The 21,655-nt window shown below is 34.9% G+C and overlaps 2 protein-coding genes across 2 annotated transcripts; one reads left to right on the plus strand and one right to left on the minus strand.

Annotated features, from left to right (window-relative positions):
• The first annotated feature begins 9 nt into the window (after nucleotides 1-9).
• On the plus strand, nucleotides 10-21,357 carry LOC132792506 (uncharacterized). The gene is made up of 6 exons (XM_060801914.1): nucleotides 10-919; nucleotides 12,889-13,120; nucleotides 13,939-14,083; nucleotides 14,176-14,296; nucleotides 17,687-18,399; nucleotides 19,679-21,357. Exons 1-6 carry the CDS (start codon nucleotides 831-833, stop codon nucleotides 20,368-20,370), a joined length of 1,992 nt encoding a protein of 663 aa, XP_060657897.1. The 5' UTR covers nucleotides 10-830; the 3' UTR covers nucleotides 20,371-21,357.
• Nucleotides 16,056-16,490, minus strand: LOC132791590 (kunitz-type kappaPI-theraphotoxin-Hs1a-like). Its single transcript, XM_060800573.1, has 2 exons — nucleotides 16,372-16,490; nucleotides 16,056-16,307 (listed from the first exon to the last, which is right to left on the minus strand). The coding sequence occupies exons 1-2, from the start codon at nucleotides 16,466-16,468 to the stop codon at nucleotides 16,108-16,110; spliced, it is 297 nt and encodes a 98-aa protein (XP_060656556.1). The 5' UTR covers nucleotides 16,469-16,490; the 3' UTR covers nucleotides 16,056-16,107.
• Nucleotides 21,358-21,655: the final 298 nt, after the last annotated feature.

Genomic DNA, 21,655 nt, shown 5'->3' on the forward strand with positions numbered 1-21,655 from the left:
CTGCAGTGTCGTCGCAGCCCTCGCTCGTGCAAGTGCGTCTCTGTCGCAGGTTTAAGCAAAATGCCTTTGTATTATTTGTAACTTAAGCAGATTGCAGATAAAAAAAAAATGTGAAAATAAAATACAAAGAATAATGTGAAATTACGGGCATAGAAAATCAAGTAGATTACAAGTCGATTTTTTGCGTCTTGCAAAACGTATGTGTGCTAAAAGCGAATAAAAAACAATTCTTTGTGCATCCGCAAAATATATAATAATAGACACGCACAAACACAAACACACACCAACACAGACGAATGAACGAACGGGGCAGATATTTTGCTGCAGAAGGTTCATTTGCCTCAAAAGCGTGCGTCAAAGTGCAATAGATATTTATTTTTTTTGTTTTTGCAAAAGAAAGAAATTGAAATCCAAGTAAGCCCTGACCAAAACAATCTGCGTAAGGAGTCAACGAACGAACGAAAGTGTGAAAAATCTTCAATCAGAGCAGAGAGCAGTCAGCACAGTTTGCTACAAATAAAGCGGCCGTCAGCATCTGTTTACCATTTCAAAATAAACAAATGCACAACAGCCAGAGCAACAGCATAACGAAAACTCAAATTGAATACAAGAACAACAGTAGCAGCAGCAGCAACAACAACAGCGTTAACGTTAACGGTAAAGACCGCAAACAAAACAGAAAAAGAAAACAACGTAAGGACTTTGCAAAATAAGAGTGTGGCCAGACTTTGCTGCACTCCTAATGCATCCCCTCGAATGCAGGGCATAGAGTAAACACACAACAACCACAACAACAACGAGTGCAATTTCAGTAAAGCACAAACACCAAAATGTCGTGCGAAAACGCAAAAACATCATCAGATATCGAGCATGTGGATTGGAGCACCGGTGGCTCCGGCCAACACTATGCAAATGTCAGGTAAGTTCGTTTGGCCTTAAAACACAAAAATACACAGACACACATGCTTGCAAAAAAAGAGAGAAAAATACACACAGAAGAAAAGAAAAGAAAATTACAGAAATTCTATTTCTTAGAATGCGCCCTTGATATTATATCCAATGGGGCCGGCTCAATGTCGCATCGCTTGGCAATTGGGGAGGGGACGCCACTGTAAAACAGTGTAAACACTGTGTGTGCTGTATACACTGAATTATTCAGCGATAAAACCGCAATTAAAAATGCTTAAAATATATGTAATTGTATTAAGTAGCAAACAAATTGCATGTTTGCGCGATGCGACAAATAATAATACTTTTAACTCGTTTAATTGCTGTAATTAAGCCGTTGAAAAAGGTTTATTATTGAAAATACTCTTAGAAAAGGCTTAAACTCTTGTTGATGGGCTGATTTATTACGTTTGCCAGCATAAATTTAGCAATAAAAAAGTGAGAAAGTGACAGGCGAGTGTGCTCGACTATGAAATACCATCTTAATCTTATAAAATATGCCGAGTATAGATTAGCAATATACCAAAATGAGTGTACTTAGTATAAAGATATACCATTACAGTCAAATGGCCTTGAAATACCAAATGAAACTTTAATTTTTACCACGAATTTGTCTCTTGAATTGTTTCTGTTGAAGTACCGTTTTGATCTATACAAATATACCAAACATAGAACAACAATATACCAAAAGAAGTGTACTTGGTATAAAGATATACCATTAAATTCAAATAGCCTTGTAATACCAAACAAAACTTTAATTTTTACCACGAATTTGTCTTGTGAATTGTTTCTGCTGACACTGTTCAAGAATATATATACTTAATGGGGTCGTAGATGTCTCCTAATCATTCGGGCATAAAAAAAATAATAAAACCGTTATTGCTAATTGAGAGGTAGTCAATAAATTTTGTATGCGGCCAACAAAGTTGGTTAGATATTAAAACAGACGAGCATTAACTTGACTCATTGCAATCTGTCCAATAAAACAGATAAAGCTCATTAATGTTGTCACATTAAGAGTGCAAGTTGATTTAATTGATAGCTATAGATAGACATATGTATGTTTATACACCTGCAATAATAATATATATATATCTGTTGTAGTTATGGCAATTAATAAATGCATTTACAATAGTTACTATAGCATTTGCATATGTAATTCGCATGCAAACTCGCTACGAGGGGCGGATTCGGTTCGATTGAAATGCAAATTCTTGCGATTCCAACTTATATATAGATAGTTGGGTTCAGTTAGGTGTCGGGTAACTGACACGACGCCGTCTAATTACTTTGATTTATAATTTCCAACTCCCAGAGATACATATTTCATTCATTCATTCGGATCTCGCTTTTCACTACACACTGTTCACTTTGCTGGCCATCGTAATTATGCCGTCGGGTTAATTTATACGGCAATCAGCAAACAGTCAACATTCAGTCAACCTCCTTTCAACATGTTCACACTCAAGGCGCAAGCTTTGGATAGACGTCTGTTATCAGTGCCAACACAATCACACAATCTTCTCCAATCCAATGTGGAAATCTCTTACACAAATATCCAAAGCTTATTGTTGTTGCTTTAAAATATTTACACAACTTGTGCTCACATACGAGTATTTAACGTAGCGAAGCTAAATATATGAACTGATAAGGTTCACGGCAATTACAGCCACAACAATATTTACCACTTCTCTCTCTCTCTCTCCTTCTCCTTCTCTCTCTCTCTTCTATACTGTATATAGACGTAATTATATAGCTTCGATACCCAATAATCAGCTAGAATAGTTTCGCTTTGCAATATTACGTAGATACATAAATAAGTCGAGAGTATTACAAGTGTTGATTAAGAAGGAGACTGAATTCAGTTCGACAATTGACTGACAACACTTTATATAACTGTATTATAATATAGAGTTTCATGCGATTTAGGTACGTTTGCACTCGTACTAACATATATGCATTGGGGCACCTGACTTTTGTCAGCTGCACACACCTCAAACCAGTTGGCTAACGAAAAGCAGAGCGTTAAAACAGCAAACAGTAAACAACATGAAAACTAAGGTTTTTTTTCGGCAGGTAGTTAACTAAATACTCTAGCTATCTTTATAGGGTAGTTCAAGAGGGAGAGTTCTTGAGGAACTAGTTTGTTTTTTAAAAGTAAATTTCCTTGTTCATTTATAGTAAATAATAAATTCTATTCCCACGATTGAGTTTTTAATATTTTAAGGATACTTCAAGATGGATATCTTGAGGAACTAGTTTGTTTTGAAAACCATGTATCGTTGTCAAATTGAAGCATTTATAATAAATAATAAATTCCATGCACACGATTAAGTTTTCATTTATTATAGGGTAGTTCAAGAAGTATATCTTGAGGAACTAGTTTTTTATTGAGACTATTTATCGTTTTTGAATTGAAATAAGCATTTATATTATATATTAAACTAATATATTAATAATGAATTTATTCACAAGTTTATTATGCAAGATTGTTATTGAGTTATCGTAATAAGTAAATGGATTGTTTCCTTTCTCTTTGCTCCATTTTACAAAATCAATGTGTCAGCGATCAACTAATAAAAAGGAATATGCAAATTAGGGGTGGAGAACTATCGATGGCACTATCGGGACTATCAATGGTTGGCCACTATCGACACGCTCTCGATAGTGGCGCGCACTCTCGATAGTGGTCAATCGATATCGATAGTGGTCGATATTTTTTCAAATTTCTTTGTATACCTGCATCCTCCGTAGAGTCGGAGAGGGTCTTCAGCAAAGCAGGACAAATCAAATAAATATATAAATAGCAGTTAACGTAAACCTAAAAAATAAAAATTCATATTACTTGAAAAATAATTATTTATTATTTTCAGATAAAGGTTGGAAAACCAATTTCATACTCTCATATTTTCAACAAATATGGATTATTATAAAGACTAATTAAATTATTTTTTTTTACTGCACTATCGATAGATTTTCCTTGATATCGTCGATAGTCGATAATGTATGGAAACTATAAATCACTATCGATGGCGCAGACTATCGATAGTTCTCCACCTCTAATGCAAATATAATCGTTATGTAGTCGCACTGCTATTTCAAAGTTCAACTGAAATATCGAACTGCATCAATGAGATAGCTTCAACCCAAAAGGACTGACTTCGTAGTAATCTGTAGACTTGTCAATAAAATAATGTTACCCTTCCGCTAGAGTATCAGCAGCAAAGTAAAGCACAGTTAAAGACGGCAATAAAAGACGCTAAGCAAAACAGAGCTGAGCTAAGCTGAGCGAGCGAGGGACTTTTCAAACAGTTGAAAATATATACAAATTATTCACATATTTAATGTAGATTGTCATTTTTGTTTTGTTTTGGGCACAGATAGAATTTGTAGCGAGACATTCAATCAACTGAAATAATGATAGATAGCAAGAGACAGAGGGGGAGGGACTTTAGTATTTGATTCATGAGTTGTCGTAACACACGTTGCGTATACGTTATGTGTGCATGCTGTGTCTCAAATGGCTTCGATCGCCATGGGAGAATGGCCAAAGCACTTTCGATTGCCTTTCGATGGGGAGAGCTATTAATTACGCTGCTTTAGCAGACTGATTGGCTGGCAATACTCTCGACTAGGAGGCAGATGCCATAAGTAGACATGTCGAGTAACAGCGGAAGCAAGGGCAGCAAAAACAACAACAACAATTGTGCAGCAGTTGCAAAGTTTCGGAAACTCGAAACGCACAAAAACTCAATACAAAAGAGAACGAAAGTTGTTTTGTTGAAATTTTGCACCTGCCCCAAAGTGGAAATGCGATAGTTTCCATGCACTTACACACACATACATGGATTCCATATGTAGTATGTGGAAGAGTGTGCCCATGTCCATGTTTAATTAATAATCATGCTTATTTGTGTTAAAGCCAGGGCTGTATTAGTGCACTGCACGTTTACGTTAACGTCAACGTTTGCCTGCCAAAGCTTCGGTGCGTTGTGCTTTTAAGCTTACGTGGACAAAGAGTCCGTGTGCGTTGCATCCGTATATGTGTGTGTCGGTGTGAGGGTGTGTGTGTGTGTTCTATAATTAGACAAAGCGTCCACATAGCCTATATATGTCCGCGTTCAGCTACATTTTTAAAATAGCAAGATCATAAATTCGACGTATGTTTGTATGTACTATATAGAGAATATACCAATTGTTCAGAAATAGGTGAAAACTTATATCAAACAAGCATTTTATTTGCATATTCCATATAACAACTTTACAAAATTTAAATTTAAATACTTTGTTACATATTTTTCTAATTTTGTGATCGACGAAAAAGTTACCAATTTTGTCATATAATAATTAAAAATATTTAATATAAACAATTGATCGCAAATGTTATTCGACATATGTATGTTGGTAGTATAATTACCAATTGTTCAGAAATAGGTGAAAACTTATATCAAACAAGCATTTTATTTATATAATAACTTTACAAATACTTTGTTACATATTTTTTTAATTCTATGATCGACGAAAAAGTGAAAAATTTGGTCGTCCAATGATTGAAAATGTTTCATATAAACACTTGATTTCAAATGTTTATAAAAGCCAATTGTTCAGAAATAGGTTAAAACTTACTATATCAAACGACCATGTTCCATATAATAATGTTAAAAAATTTAATGTTATAATACTTTGTTACATATTTTCTTTTTCTTGTAAGTAAGAAAGTTACAAATTTTATCGTGCAATGATTCCAAATATTTCATATAAACTATTGATCTCAAATGGTGTTCAATATTTTTATATTCAAATATTTATATATTGCTAAATCTTTTCTTCCTTTTTAAATCAATCGAACAGAATGTTTTTTACAACTCTAAGCGCTTCAGAGAAAGTAAACAATTATATCATACAACTCTCTCTCTCAACCAAATAAACAAACTCGATCTGAAATGGTATCGAAGCTGCTGTATCGAAATTTAAAACTATTTTTCTTTGTACTATACCGAGATCAAATTTTAGTTACCACTGCCATATAGAATTCCAATTTATGGGGATTCAAAAGAAAAACTTTAGTATGTTATAATCTCATTAGTTGCAGTATTTATTAGTTACGGCAATTCCAATCATATACTAAAAGCGGTCTTCTCTTTTCGTTCCAAGTTCCAAATATAATCTTTTTTGTTATCTTTTGTTTTGGTATTAAGGGAAAATAGTTAAAATAGAACTATTGACCCACCCGATACTATTAATATTATTGTTTTCGAGAGAAGTTTTATCTTATCGTTGATACTGCGTCAGCTTAAAACGTTAAACCTGGGCAAAACCCAAAATGTATCAATAACGTCAAATATAGATATAGTACGTATAATAACTGGATATATATTCTACACATTTTGCTGTATGTTTATATTTTGATTTATTTTGCTAAAGAAAATAGCTGTCTGGAAATATAATTGGCATGTTTCAAGATGACAGATAAAAATAAAGCAAACAACACACAAAAAAACAAGTAAAGTAAAATAAAGACCCCTTTAAAACACATTCAACTCGCTGCGGCTGCGAAATCGATTGAGAAACTGAACTGAACAAACTGCGTAGATGCCGCGATGTCGATGTCGATGTCGGAGCTAAAAAACATTTGCATTTCTTTGTTGATGGATTTAGGGGGTTTGCTTGGGGTGTTCGGGAGGGTTTTGGGGCTGAGGTTGACATTAATTTATGTGACATGATCGCAACTCAATTTAGAATCACTAATTACACGCAATTATCGAGACGGAGACGCGAAATGTTTTTATTCTCAGTTCACATTCAAAGGGGTGTGTGGTTGGGATTAAGCTGTAGAAGAAGATGCTAACGGAACTGGATTTGGAGATGACGAAGACGATGACGATAAAGCATCTGTCGCAGTTGAACGGAGCTTGAGCTTGTCGCCAGTCTGGCGTCTCGGCTCCTGAGCCTATTATCTAATGAAGTCATAAAATTGGCAGACAACCCGAAACGAAACGAAACGAAATAAATGCGAACGGATGCGCATATCAAGGCGGCTGCCTAAAGGATATAACAACAACAACCAGGAGGAGCAACAAAAACATACACAAATTGTGTATAAATATTGTGTGTACATATATTGTAGATACAGATACAAGATACAAGAGAGATACAAGCCACACACAGTAGCAGATACATTTGTATCTGTGGATCTGTCTGTGTCTGTTTTCTGTGTATGTGTGTGTGTAGTTTATGAGCTCTGGCTCCACAGTTTGCTGTGAAATGCGTTTTATTGATCCAAGGACAGTCAATTGCCGAGGCAGCGAACCATTGGCCAACAAGTGAGGTAGTCGCAGTTAAGCGAGATTGACTTTAAGATACCCGATGGAAAGTAAATCGGTGTAGCTAAAGTTTAGATTGTATCGTTCAGCTAAGATTTGGTTAGATGATGAAGACATTTTAGAATGTATTCTTTGAGTTCAAATGAAATACTAGTCAATACATTTTGAAAGATTACTTTATTTATAAACAAGAAGTTTTCATTGTATCGTTTAGTTAAGATTTGATTTTGTCGTCGAAGATATTTTAGAATGTGGTCTTTAAGATCAGTTGAAATACTTACTTAAAGATTTTTATATATATACATAAATTGCTTCTTCTGACTGATTATAAATTTAAATGTTCACAAACATTATGTCCACAATTATGAACGACAATATCTGCTGCTTTTATGAAATACTAGTCAATACATTTTTAAAGATTTCTTTACCTATATACATCAAATTGTTTATCCTGATTGACTGACTATAAATTTAAATGTTCACAAACAACATGTCATGAATCTGCTGTATTTTATTTCTGCATCAGGCATGTTTACTAAATATCAATGGTAAGAGCTAGGAGGCTGCACTTTTACACAAGACATTTTGCATAATTTGATAGTGCAATAAAGCTGGGGTTTTCATGTTGCGTTGATGTTCATTAAGGATGATGCAATAAGCCTGGGTTTTTCTTGTTTCTCTGATGTTCATCAAGAAAATATGTTCTTTAGCCAAATTGATAACGACATCACATACAATTATAACACCCTTCTACCCTTTAAGTGCCGGGTATTACGACTGCTGTGTTCGCTGTGGCCATGGCCTCAGTCGGACCGTGTCCCAGACCCACAACAAATGTGATGACAACCCGGCAACAGCAACAGCAACACCACAAATAGTAAACGCTTGGCTGGCATTTGTGGCCGTCGTGTCCTGCGGTGTCCTTCGGCGCAATCACGCACTTGCCGTCTGAGCTCTAAAGCCCACACAGAGAGTGAGAGAGAGATAGGGAGAGAAGGGTCGCGAGGGGCTGAAAGTAAAAGTGCCTCAACTAAAACGTATAAAAACCAATTTTACTTTATTTCTGTTTTCCTTTTTTTTGGCCAATTGGCCCTTAGTCTTTCTCCCTCTCTCTCTCTCTCTCTGTCTCTATCTCCTTTCTCTTTCGCTCTCTATCTACTCTCTCTTTCGCTCTGTCAAAGCAGCAAATGTTGTTAGCCACATGGTCTCGCAGAGGGCATTGCGGGCGTCACCGGGCCAATAATGATAGCATTTACCCAAGCTGGGTTAATTGCAACCGCCATGAACTTGGCCAACTCGCAAGCAGCACACACACACACACACACACACACACACAACACATTCATTCAATCGTGTTGCTGTGAACAACTAAATTGAGTTGGCATTAAATGCATGCCTAATGAATTTATAATGCAAGTTCTATTAGTCCCACCAACCATGTATGTAGGTATTGTAGGTAGCTACTTACTTACTATATCGTTTTATCAACAACACCAACCAACGACGAACAATCTCAGCAATTGAAATTAAATCAATCCCATGTCTGGCACTTTGACTAATTTGACATTCAGATTCCCACATTAAAATGCGAAACAATGACACAAAGTGCGCTTATCAAAATTATTCCGAATTGTACAAATATATATATAATCAGAAGTATGCTGATAATACAAATAAATATAGAGGTACACATGGGTAAATGTTTACAACTAAATGTTTATATATTATATTGTTAGCATTAAAAAACAATTTAAATTGGGAAAATAAAGAAATACCAAGAAAGATCTTCAATGAAAGCTTTAAATACGTGTATAAACAAATAAGAAAGCAACAATCGAGTGAGCTCGACTATGAGATACCCGCTAGACATTTTACAAAAAATGCAAAATAGTGAAGTATTATTCTAAAAATATTAATATAGCGAATACTATATTTGGTATATTGATATACTATAAACTAAGATATATATTGAATGAACACTTTAAGGAGTGCGGTATTATTCTAAAAATATACCAATTCATTATACCAAAGACTATTTGGTATATCGATATACTACTACGTTCTAAATATACCATAAGAAAGATCTTTAACGAAAACTTTAAGAATGTGTATTCATAAATATTTCATATTATTAAATACCAAATAAGACTTTATTCGATATATCGATATACTATCACGTTCAAAATATATTACAGAGTACAAAATATACCATAAAAATGATCTTTCATGAAAACTTTAAATATGTGCATTCGAAATCTCGAAATAAAAATGTTAATCTTTGCTTGTTTACATACGAAAACTTAACTAACAAATTTATTCATCGACAGAGCGAACACTACTCAAATATTCAAACTTATTTCATTTGCTTATATTATAGAAAACTGTTTGCCGTCGTCTTCATGATATGATTATGAATTCTAACGTAATCCAATTAAGGTCTCAAAAGGCAGAGTCTCGTCGAATGTTTCATTCTCAGAAATTATGTGTGTTCGAGGAAAGTGTTTGGTTCTAGGAATATAATCGCGATTTAATACTTGCATATATACAAAAATATTGCCAATATGTATAAAGGAAATAACAACTCGAGAACTATGTTATTACATTTGTTAACATCTAGCAATTTATTTGTTTTATTAGCATTTTATTGCGGTTCCTTAACCTAACCATTGTTTATATGCAAATCTATGGGAATTTTATTTCTTGAAATGAAAAAGTATTTATTTCGAGATAACGAAATACAAAATTTCTGCTCTGGCTGCTGTCGGAACTGAGATGTTTTCACTTTTCGAAAGCGGCTCGAAATATTGGGAACAGGGAAACTGAATATGAAACAGGAATTACAAATATTTTAATCTTGAATTATTTACGCACTTAGCCTCGATTACAGTTCACGTTCATTATGCAATTCTCTCTCTCTTTTTCGATGAAACAGGTTGGCTTAAAAATAAAATTTAATAAAAAATGTATTTGTATTTTTATTATTTGTTAAATTCACTTCACACGTAAATACAAAAAACAAATAATTGTGTAGCCTGCTCTTTAGTATCGATGTATTAACTTTCAGTGATACGCTCTTTTTAGCTAGTCTGTGTGCTAACCAAGCTAAGTGCTCGTATTTGCTAATAGACACATTGGTTCTAAGTTCTAAGCAAATGTCAACAGCGAGTGCGAATACAAATGTTGTGATCACTTCTCTTTTCAAAGATCGTCTACGACATGCACTCTGTCCACTGATTGTGATTCATTTGCATTCACATTCGTTTGCTTGAATGGATTGTGATTGGTGAACGAACACGCAGCGTTGCAGCTGTGCCGGAAAACGAAATAACTTTTCATGAATATTACGAAATATGTCCCAAAGTTATCATTTATATTCATTATCATCAGTTCATGGGGATTTTCTAAATTTGTCACTTCTGGGGAAGCTGCAATTGATTGAGGGGTTAATGAACTGCGCTAATATATAATATACTACACTACTATTATAGTATATTGTTGAGTATTTTATTCTTTTTTTTTGTAAAGTGTTTATATGCAAATATTGCTCTTTTAAATTATTAAAATGATGAACAAATTGATTAAGGGGTTAATGAACTGCGGTGATTTATAAATTTTATATTGTTGAGTATTTTATTGTTTAGTGTTTATAAACAAATGCATAGAATATATTTATCTTTAGTGAAATTAAGAATTATTTGATTGAGGGGTTAATGAACTGCGTTGATACATAATGCTATACCGCATATTATACTATACTCATTTTATAGTATATTGTTGAGTATTATAGTATTTAAAAAGAAATGCTCAATATATATTGTTCTTTATTGAAAGTTTATTGTTCTTGAATTTGTTCAGATTTCTTTTATAACTATCAAAAAGCAAACCAATTTTTATCGCCATCATTGCAAATTTTTTTTATTTCTGCTTCTCTTAAACAAAATGATGCAACTTATTATACCCGCTACCCATAGGGTAGAAGGGTATTATAACTTTGTGCCGGCAGGAAATGTATGTAACAGGTAGAAGGAGGCATCTCCGACCATATAAAGTATATATATTCTTGATCAGAATCAACAGCCGAGACGATCTAGCCATGTCCATGTCTGTCCGTCTGTCCGTATGAAACACTGGATCTCAGAGACTATAAGAGATAGAGCTATAATTATTTTTCGACAGCATTTGTTATGTTTGCACGCAAATCAAGTTTGTTTCAAATTTTTGCCACGCCCCCGCAAATCAAAATAAACAAACGTAATTTTAAAGCTAGAAATACGAAATGGCATATACAATAACAACTATAGTGGTTATGATTTTTGAAAATTTGGTTGCGATCAGATAAAAATTGTGGAGGTCATTAAAGAAATACTTTTGTATGGGAAAAACGCCTACTTACTAGGGGTCTGAGTTGCTTTGGCTGACAATCTAGTATATTGTGCGGTCTATGGTATATTGTGGTATTTTAGCAGTATATTCCGTATATTTTGAGAAAAATACCGCAAAATATATTTCTTTTATTCAAAATGGGTAGCGGGTATCTCACAGTCGAGTACACTCGACTGTAGCTTTCTTACTTGTTTGTGTTTATTTCAATTACCACACCAAAATATTTGCACTATTTATTTCAATTACTAACTGAGCAACCAGATTTCATTGTCGTTTAGCAAGCAAGTCTTTGTTTATTTATTTGCCAAGTTAATAAATATGTGATATTTGATAGAATGTTAAAAATACTCATATATAATATTTGATTATTCATTTCGCTTTGGCTGCACTTTGTGCCGTGAAATTGAAATCGTGAGCTGCAAATCAAAATTAATGAACACATTTGTATAATGATTTAAATCTGATTTACACAAAAAATAATAAATACAGTTTTCAATTTTGCTTTAAATTATTAATATTAGTATTAGTTTTAGTATTATTATTGAAAGTATCATAAATGTACCTTTAATAATTATTATTATATTTCTTGCAGTCTTGAATTTGAATGAATTTTCGGAACAAATAATTATAATCATTAAAAGCATGAGTTGAAGCTAATGAGAATTTGGCATTGTGAGGCATATCAAAAGATATCGTAAACAGTGTGTATTATTAGTATATTGTTTAGAAAGTTTGCTGTCTCGTTAAGAAAGCTTCGGCACTCCTTTGGCATTTGAAGTGAGCAAATTGTGTTTGTCTGCGCATTGTTTTGTCTTGGTGGGAGGTTAGTTGGGTAGTTGTTATTATCACATGTTTGCACATGCTCGTGGCAGACAGAGAGACAGACAGATAGTCAGACAGACAGAAAGGTAGACAGACAGCGAGCGAGAATAAAAGGGAACAGCCACAAGACAACATCCTGGCAATCCTTTGTTGAAACGAAGGAACAAAGACAACGAGAGAGAACAGAGCTCTGTCAGAGAATAGTCGCAGGTTGGCTTTCTGCTGCCAATCAAGTTGTGGCATCATCAAATGGCTGTCATTTCGTTTTGAAGTAATCTGTTTTAGCACTCAGGTGTGTGCGTGCAGACCACTAAAAGGTCACCACACATATTACATACTACACTTTAGACTACACTTTATATGAAAGTATGACTCATTTTGTGATTGTGACATGTGTGCATTTGATTTGCAGATTTGGTTCAACGAGCAGCCAAGCGTCACAGAATAGCGGCGACATTTGCCGCATTTGCCACTGCGAGAGCGATCCACAGAATCCTTTGCTGACGCCTTGCTATTGCTCCGGGAGTCTCAAGTATGTGCATCAGGCGTGTCTGCAACAATGGCTCACGGCATCGGCAACCAATTCCTGCGAACTCTGCAAATTTCCCTTCATCATGCACACCAAAATCAAGCCCTTCAATGAGGTAAGCTATCTTCTATTCTTCGACTATTTCAGCATTTAAAACTAATTATACCCGCTACCCATAGGGTAGAAGGGTATTATAACTTTGTGCCGGCAGGAAATGTATGTAACAGGTAGAAGGAGGCATCTCCGACCCTATAAAGTATATATATTCTTGATCAGCGTCAACAGCCGAGACGATATAGCCATGTCCGTCTGTCCGTCTGTGTGTCTGTCCGTCCGTCCGTATGAACACCTAGATCTCAGAGACTATAAGAGATAGAGCTATAATTTTTTTTTTCGACAACATTTGTTATGTTTGCACGCAGATCAAGTTTGTTTCAAATTTTTGCCACGCCCACTTCCGCCCCCGCAAAACAAAAAAAATCGAATAACAAGCGTAACAACAAGCTAGAGTTCCGAATTTTGGTATATATAATAACTACTATAGTAGTTATGATTTCTGAAAATTTGGTTGCGATCAGATTAAAATTGTCGAAGTTATAAAAGAAATATTTTTGTATGGGCAAAAACGCCTACTTACTAGGGGTCTTAGTTGCTTTGGCTGACAATCTGGTATATTGTGCCGTCTATGGTATATTTTGAATGCGGTACTATGTCGATATACCAAATATACCATTTGGTATATTTTTAGTATTTTTGCAGTATATTCGGTATATTTTGAGAAAATGTCGCAAAATATATTTATTTTATTCAAAATGGGTAGCGGGTATCTCACAGTCGAGTACACTCGACTGTAGCTTTCTTACTTGTTTATTTACTTGGCTTCCTTCTCTCGCTCTCTCGCTTCTCTGTCGATCGATCGATTGCGCATTGCAGTGGCGCAGCCTTGACATCTCCAGCATTGAGCGACGCCGTCTCTGCTGCACCGTACTCTTCCACTGTGCCGCCGCCCTGTGCGTCATCTGGTCCCTCTGTGTGCTCATCGAACGCGCCGCAGACGATGTAAAACGTGGACTGATTGGTTTGTATACATACAACGACAACGACCTCCCCCTTTTTGTTTTTTTATAATGGATGAGTCAACTAATTGACATTTTACTCCCACACAAACAGATTGGCCATTCTGGACAAAGCTGGCTGTGGTCACCGTTGGACTTACTGGCGGCGTCGTCTTCATGTACATTCAGTGCAAGGCCTATTTGCATCTCTGCCATCGCTGGAAGGCACGCAACAGGCGAGTAGTTGCTCCTACTACACTAAGGCATAGTCTAGTCAAGGCAGTCGAAGGATTAGGAAACTAATAGATGGAATAATAATAGGAAATTAAAAGATGTACAAGAAAAGTGTGAATTCTCCACAATGAATGTAGTTTATAGCAACCATTGAAACTAAGAAATTTGAATGAAACCATTCAGTTAAACAACATTTTGTTGCTTCTATAGCCAAGAAAAGGAATGCAGTTAAGAGGAGCTGTATTTTGGCTTTAAATAGCACGCAATTACAATTAAGAATACTGTACATATGTTAGTAATAGTTTGCAACTTCAGTTAACCAATTTACACTTTGAAGTATAGTTTATAAATCCTTTTAAGGTGTTTCATAGTAGACAATACCCAAGAAAACCGTTCACTATCAATACAATGAATGTTGCTTAAAGCAACTTCAGTTTATTTTGAATTCTAGGCAAATCAAATTAAGAAATTTTGATGTAACCATTCAGTTAAACAACATTGTGTTATAATTGTCCGATTAGCACGGTTTATCAATGCTCACCTCGATTGTGTTTAGCCGTAGTCAAAAGTCAAGAAAAGGGTTTACAATCAACACATTGAATGTAGTTTATAGAAGCTGCAGCTTTACCTCAAATAATAAATCAATACAATGAATGAAGTTATATGAATTATGTACTTATTTACTAGTGAAACTAGTTTCCCATCTAATATAATTAGTTAAGGGATCATAATCAATACAATAAATCTTTTTTTGCTTTCAATTCAAATTAAGAAATTTGAATGTATACCATGCATAAGACAAGTTATATGCAACAATTATCATATTTCATAAATCCTCTGCATTTATCATGACACTTAATGTGTTTAGTAGTAGAAAACAGTTAAGAAAAACATTCGCGCATTTAAAGGAACGACGCATATCGTCATTAATATAATGACTGTTATTTATAATTGTTTTTGTTAGTGAATTAACATTTTGAAATAATAATCCACGTAGCAAAGTTTATAAATCTTTTTTTTTAATTATTGTCTACTTGTAATTTTTAACCGTAAACAGCAGTCAAAGAATTCAGAAACTACATAAAAGAATGCTGCTTATAGCAGCTTAAATTTTAGCTTCGAATTTAAATTATGAATACAATGTTATGTTTCAACTTCATATTTCTACTTGTGCTCTTTGCACAGTGTATATTATCTGTAAACAATAGTCGAAAGAAGTCCAACAGCTACAGTCGAGTGTGCTCGACTGTGAGATAACCGCTACCCATTTTAAATATAAGCATAACAAATTGATATATCGGAAAACATACTTAAAATATACCGTATTTACCATAGAATTTATCATACCAAAGAATGCAAAATGTACCAGATCGTCAACCAAAACAAATCAGTCCCCTAGTAAGTAGGTGTTTTTGCCAAAACTATTTCCCTAATAACTTCTACAATTTGTATTTGTTTGTTGCCCCAGATCAAGAATATATTTATATACTTTGTTGGAAAACAAAGATAGAATACCTGGCATAAAAGTGAGCTCGTGACCAACACAAAGAATCTGTTTTATAACAGCTTCAAACATGCATTTATGTTTAGAAATCTATAGTAACACGAAAAATGTTTAAAATCAATAAAAAAATTTAGAGAAATTTTAATGTTCACAAATAATAGAATGAATCAAGATTTGGGAATATTTCTATAATTTATAAAGCCTTTTTATTTAGAAAAAACATTTACATTATATTTAAACCAATTTCCCTATAAATTACAATCCGAATGAAGTATTACTCCTTTGTAATATTAGTTAGTTGGGTCTTCTTTAAGCATTGCGACATTGATCCATGCACTGACTCTTTGTACAATATCGATTTCCATTGCCACCGCAGCCAAAGTAATCCATTTTCTGGCATTCTTTGTGGAGACGATTAAAGTACCACATATTTTGCATGGCCCGCGATTTGCACCAACGAAATGTAGCGTGTCCATGGTCGACGTGATTGTGGCACACTTGTCGCACAACTGCAATAAATATTAGCATATATTCATATCCACATCCTTAACTAATTTATTCATGTTTAATCACTTGGTTCTCCACGACATTTGCCTTCCTTTACATAAGGCACAGCGTGAACGTAGACCACGTAAAGCGAGAGAATTGCCAACAGCCAACTGAACTTCATTTCTAACTGCCTTAAGTTGGAATACTTGGTTTATATAGCCAACTAGTTAAGAAAATCTGTTTTGTTAATGAGTAAAGCTGTTTCTGTTCGCTTATTATACAGTTGAGTAAGATTAAATAGCTCGAATAGTCAAATTTTGTAAAAATGCAATTAATAGATTGAAAGCAAAAATAGAATTATGTACTTTTAAACCTGCAACAAAATAATTACAAATTCCATTCAATGAATTTCTTGAATTCCATGTAAATTTAATTCCATTGGATGGAATTCCATTCCATTCATAAAGAAACTTCTTACATATATTATAATTAAAACAATGTAAGTGATTTCGTTTCCGTAATTTATGGGTTTTTTAAGATTATACGAAAATCTGGTATATTTTACATGTAATGCTATATCAATATACCAAATATAGCTTTTGGTATATTGTTAGTTTTGCGGTATATTAAATTGGTATATTTTTATATTAGTATCGCATTTTTTGGCTTTCATTTGAGAAGAATAGCGAGTATATCACAGTCGAGCACACTCGATTCGAAATATTGTATGTTTTCTACTACAAATTATATTCAACGAACTTTTACTATTCTATTTAGAATTCAATTCATAAAGAAAAAATGTTAGTTTTAAATTTACCTTTTACTTTTTCCAATATTCTTTCTTTTGAGAAAGTTTATTGAATTGAATAAATTCAATTCGGAAGATCAAATTTTTGTCCTGCTTCATATTTTTATATAATTTATACCTGAAATTCATATAATTAGCCGTAAAAAAATATCTATGTAAATGATATGTCAAAATGTTTGTAGCCAGGAAAACTGATTTCTCGAATATATTTTTATAATAATAAACATTTTTCATATCGTTTATAATTTATATTAAGTAAACTGCAGCATTTATCTATTATTATATACACAAAGATCTTAATATTCCAACCATAAAAGATGAAATGAAGAAATGTATTAAGAAATACATCGATAGACTCCATAACCACGAAAATAATTAAGCCTTAAGTGTAGTAGACAACAATTTAACAGTGAGAAGACTGAAAACATCGATCTCGATATATAAATCTATCCAACCGAAAAGATTTTGTATATAATAGCAGAGTTCATTATACCCAGATCTGTTACCCAGATTGTAAATAAAAAAAGACAGAATTAAAATATAATATATTTCATTATCGGCAACTAATCTTCTCCTCTCTTTCCCCCACAGAATTCTGCTTATCCAGAACGCACCAGAAAAGATCCATCCGCTGGCGCCTCCATCGCCAGTGGCGGCTCATCATCATCACTTCAGCGAGGCGCACAGTTCGTTGGCCCACGGTGCGGTCAGCGGCACCGTCGAGATCAATGCCAGCGGAGGGGGCGGAGGAGGCGGGGCAATCATTGGCCATGCGATGCACGACTCCAGCTGTGGCGGTGGCATGGAGAATGGCGCCTCGTCGACAGCGTTGCATCATCAGCATCAGCAGCAAATGCAGATGCAGCTGCAGCAGCGATTGTTGAACGCATCGCCACATCATATGCTCGATGTGGTGCCACACAGCAGCAGCAGCGCGGGAACTCAGACCGAGGATGCACTGCAGCATGGCCAGCGAATGCAGCAGCAGCAGCAGGGCCAACAACAGTTGGGTCAGGTGGCGGTGGCCGCCAACATTGAGTGCTCGCAGTCGCAGCACAATTACGATCGCGATTGGGCCCTCGATGATGTTGTCTCACAGATCTCATCGTTTCGCCCGTGTCCCCAGGGCTCGGGCAGCATGACGCCGTTCCATGACTCCATTCACAATGTCCTCGAGCATTCGGAGAGCTCAAGTCGCGGCTCGGCTGCCGATTTGTGCGCCGGCTCGCGGCAAGATCTCAGCGCCAGCGGCATCTCCACGGACACGGGACGCGAGCATGCCATGCAGCTGAGCAGCTTCAGTGGTGAGCATTAAGATCACGATTGTGCACTAGTGCAAAATAATGATTATATTTGGTGATTTTAAATGGAAAGAAATAGGAAAGCTCCAGTCAAGAGAGTGCGGTATTGTTATTAAAATATACTGCAATGATATACTCGAAAAATACTAAAATATACCGTAGACTATATGTGGTATATTGATATACTTTCATATTAAAAAAATATCAAATTGTCAAGAATATAAGATCACGATTGTTACAGTACAAAATAATGATTATATTTGGTGATTTTAAATGAAAAGAAATAGAAAAGTTACAGTCAAGGGAGTGCGGTATTATTCTTAAAATATACTGTAATGGTATAATGAAAAAATAGTGAACTATAATGTAGGCTTTATGTGGTATATCGATTTACTACTACATTAAAGAAATACTAAATTTGTCAAGAATATAAGATCAAGATTGTGCAAAAAGTTATTTTAATTGAAAAGAAATAGGAAAGTTACAGGCAAAAGAGTGCGGTATTATTCTTAAAACATACTGCAATGATATACTCGAAAAATACTACAATATATATATATATATATATATATACCGTAGACTATGTGTGGTATATTGATATGCTTTTATATTAAAAATACCAATTTGTCAAGAATATAAGATCACGATTGTTACAATACAAAATAATGATTATAGCTGGTGACTTTTAAATGGAAACAAGCAGGAAAGCTACAGTCGAGAGTGCTCGACATTGAGATCAATAAATTATAAATACTATAATACACCCAAGGCTATATTTGGTATATCGATATACTATACTACTACATTCAAACAAAGCTTTTCAAATTCGAACATCTTTTTCAATATATAAATTGGTGAGAAATATTGTAGAGTGTATTTCTTTGCTAAGTGAAGGTTAGACAAACTCCTTAGACTGGCTTCTCACTTTCACATCTTAGTTAAGCAATATTTTAAAATTTTTTAAAACGCAAAGCAAGTATTCATATAAAATAATCTCCCCAGGCATTACCTATTTAATATTTTCCTTTTCACAGTTTAATTAGGTAGAAAAGCAAAAGTAGCAAAAATATAAATTATATTTAAGTTTCGAGAATTATAATGTAATTCAATTATTTCAAATTAATCTTTTTTTGTTCTAGCTGTTTCAGAAAAACTTTTGAGAATGATTCAATTATTTCAAATTAATCTTTTTAGTTCGGAAAAACTTTTGCGAAAGATGAATTCACAATAACATTCCAAATATAATCATTACTCTCTCTAACTCTCTCTTTCCTCTTCTCAGGCAGTGGTGAGCACAAGGCGCCCTCGATAAGCTCGGGCGTCTCGCATGCTGTGGCCAATGGCTTGGGTGGCTTTGTGTATAAGCCACATCAATCGAAGCGCTACTCGAACTCGTCCATTTTCCTGGAGAATCGTGATATACTCAACGACTCGCCGCTGTGCGTGGGCGGAGGAGGTGGAGGCGTGGCCACGCCCCTCACCTACGACTATAGCACACCACCAAAGATCGATTATCGACACGAGGATGCGTCGTCGTCCACTGGATTGGGTTTGGGCTGCTGTGCCGTCGACTCATCCGATTGCCGACGCCTCGCCAGAGATGCAACCAGCAGCGAGTTGCGACGCTATTCGGACACCAAGATGCAGGTGGGGGGAGGAGGAGGCAACAACAACCAACATTCAGCCGAAGTTGGCGGCGACATTGTGCTGGACATAGAGCTGCCTTCTTCCCCGCTGTCGCCTCCAGCTGCCTACGCCAGTCACCATCACCATCACCAACAACAACAACAGCAGCTGGTGCTGCGTCGCTCTTTTGACAAGGGCGTGGATGAGTCGAGTGGAGGAGCTATCAATGGACATGGGCATGGCCACAAAGGCGTCGCCTCGGTGGAGTCGCAAATGGATCGCTCGCGTTTATTCTTCAAGTCGTTGCCAAATCTCAGCAGCAGCTGCGAAAGTCTCATCAAAAAGTGATGGAACAACAACAGCAACAACAATGGAAAATACGCATCTTTTTTATAACGCACCCGAACCCCAAAAACATCTCTTAACCAGAGGAGCCCATAAACAATTTTTGAGACTGCAAAAGAAAACAAAAAAACAAAAACACATAACAAGAAAATAATAAATAATGTAACGAAAATCAGATGATTTCAGTATCTACATACATATATACTATATATAGTAAATATATAGAGAAGCTGAACAAATGAACAAAACTTATATATCGATTAAATGTACATAGATATATATACTATATAATATGCAGCAGCAGCAGAAATAAAATGCCTCACAAACATTTTCACAGCTCTCCCCCCAACCCGAAATCCCCCCGCGCGCGCTGCCAAAGCTCCGTATATACTTACTACTATTATTACAAATTATTAATCTATTATCATATATATGATGAATGTATGTATGTTGTATGTAAGAAGAGGCGTGGCAATGTCGTGTGTCCTTTGTGAAATTTTTGTGTTTTGTTTCTTAACTTCTAAGTCAAATGAAATTTTAAAAAATTGATCTGTGATTAAGCGTCATTGAATATATATATATATATATATACATAACAAATAAAACATAACCTAAACAATAAATATTAATAATAATACCGATTCATAATAATAACAGCAATAATACAAAAACAACAAAAATCGAAACGAATATCAATGCAAAAATGAAATATTTTAAAATTAAACTGACAACTACATACATATATATAAATCGCAAAAGCTCTCAGTCGCATGAGCTTTTAAGCTCTCTTTTCAACAGCAGCGAGTAAATTGTAAATCCTCAATCAAGCTTTGCGGGAAATTGTAAGCCGATTTAGTTATAGAAATATTAGCATAATACCGAGCATTACAACAAACAAAACAAAACAACAACAAAAAGGACAACTAAATTTTTTATTATGTATTACAAATATTACAAAAAAAATAAATATGTGCAAAACGATTAAAACACTATTCCAAAGAGAAGCAAAACGTTGAAAAAGTCGTTCGTTCATCCAAAACTGGGTTTGTTCATAAACTGATTTTGTATACCCGTTACCCTTAGGGTAGAAGGGTATTATAACTTTGTGAAATGTATGTAACAGGCAGAAGGAAACATCTCCGACTCTATAAAAGTATATATACTTGATCACAGTCACCAGCCGAGACGATATAGCCATGTCACTGTATGAACACCTAGATCTCAGAGACTATAGATGATAGAAATATAATTTTTGTTCGACAGTATTTGTTATGTTCGGAGACAGGTC

The sequence above is a fragment of the Drosophila nasuta genome, chromosome 3, assembly GCF_023558535.2.
Source record: "Drosophila nasuta strain 15112-1781.00 chromosome 3, ASM2355853v1, whole genome shotgun sequence".
NCBI classification, from domain to species: Eukaryota; Metazoa; Arthropoda; class Insecta; order Diptera; family Drosophilidae; genus Drosophila; species Drosophila nasuta.

Excerpts from the sequence above, each read along its gene's own strand:
- LOC132792506 (XM_060801914.1), top strand. The coding sequence starts at position 831 with ATGTCGTGCGAAAACGCAAAAACATCATCAGATATCGAGCATGTGGAT. Across the intron at positions 920-12,888 it reads CAACACTATGCAAATGTCAG|ATTTGGTTCAACGAGCAGCC; the intron begins GTAAGTTCGTTT and ends TTTGATTTGCAG. Across the intron at positions 14,084-14,175 it reads TGTAAAACGTGGACTGATTG|ATTGGCCATTCTGGACAAAG; the intron begins GTTTGTATACAT and ends CCACACAAACAG.
- LOC132791590 (XM_060800573.1), bottom strand. The coding sequence starts at position 16,468 with ATGAAGTTCAGTTGGCTGTTGGCAATTCTCTCGCTTTACGTGGTCTAC. Across the intron at positions 16,308-16,371 it reads CAAATGTCGTGGAGAACCAA|TTGTGCGACAAGTGTGCCAC; the intron begins GTGATTAAACAT and ends TATTTATTGCAG.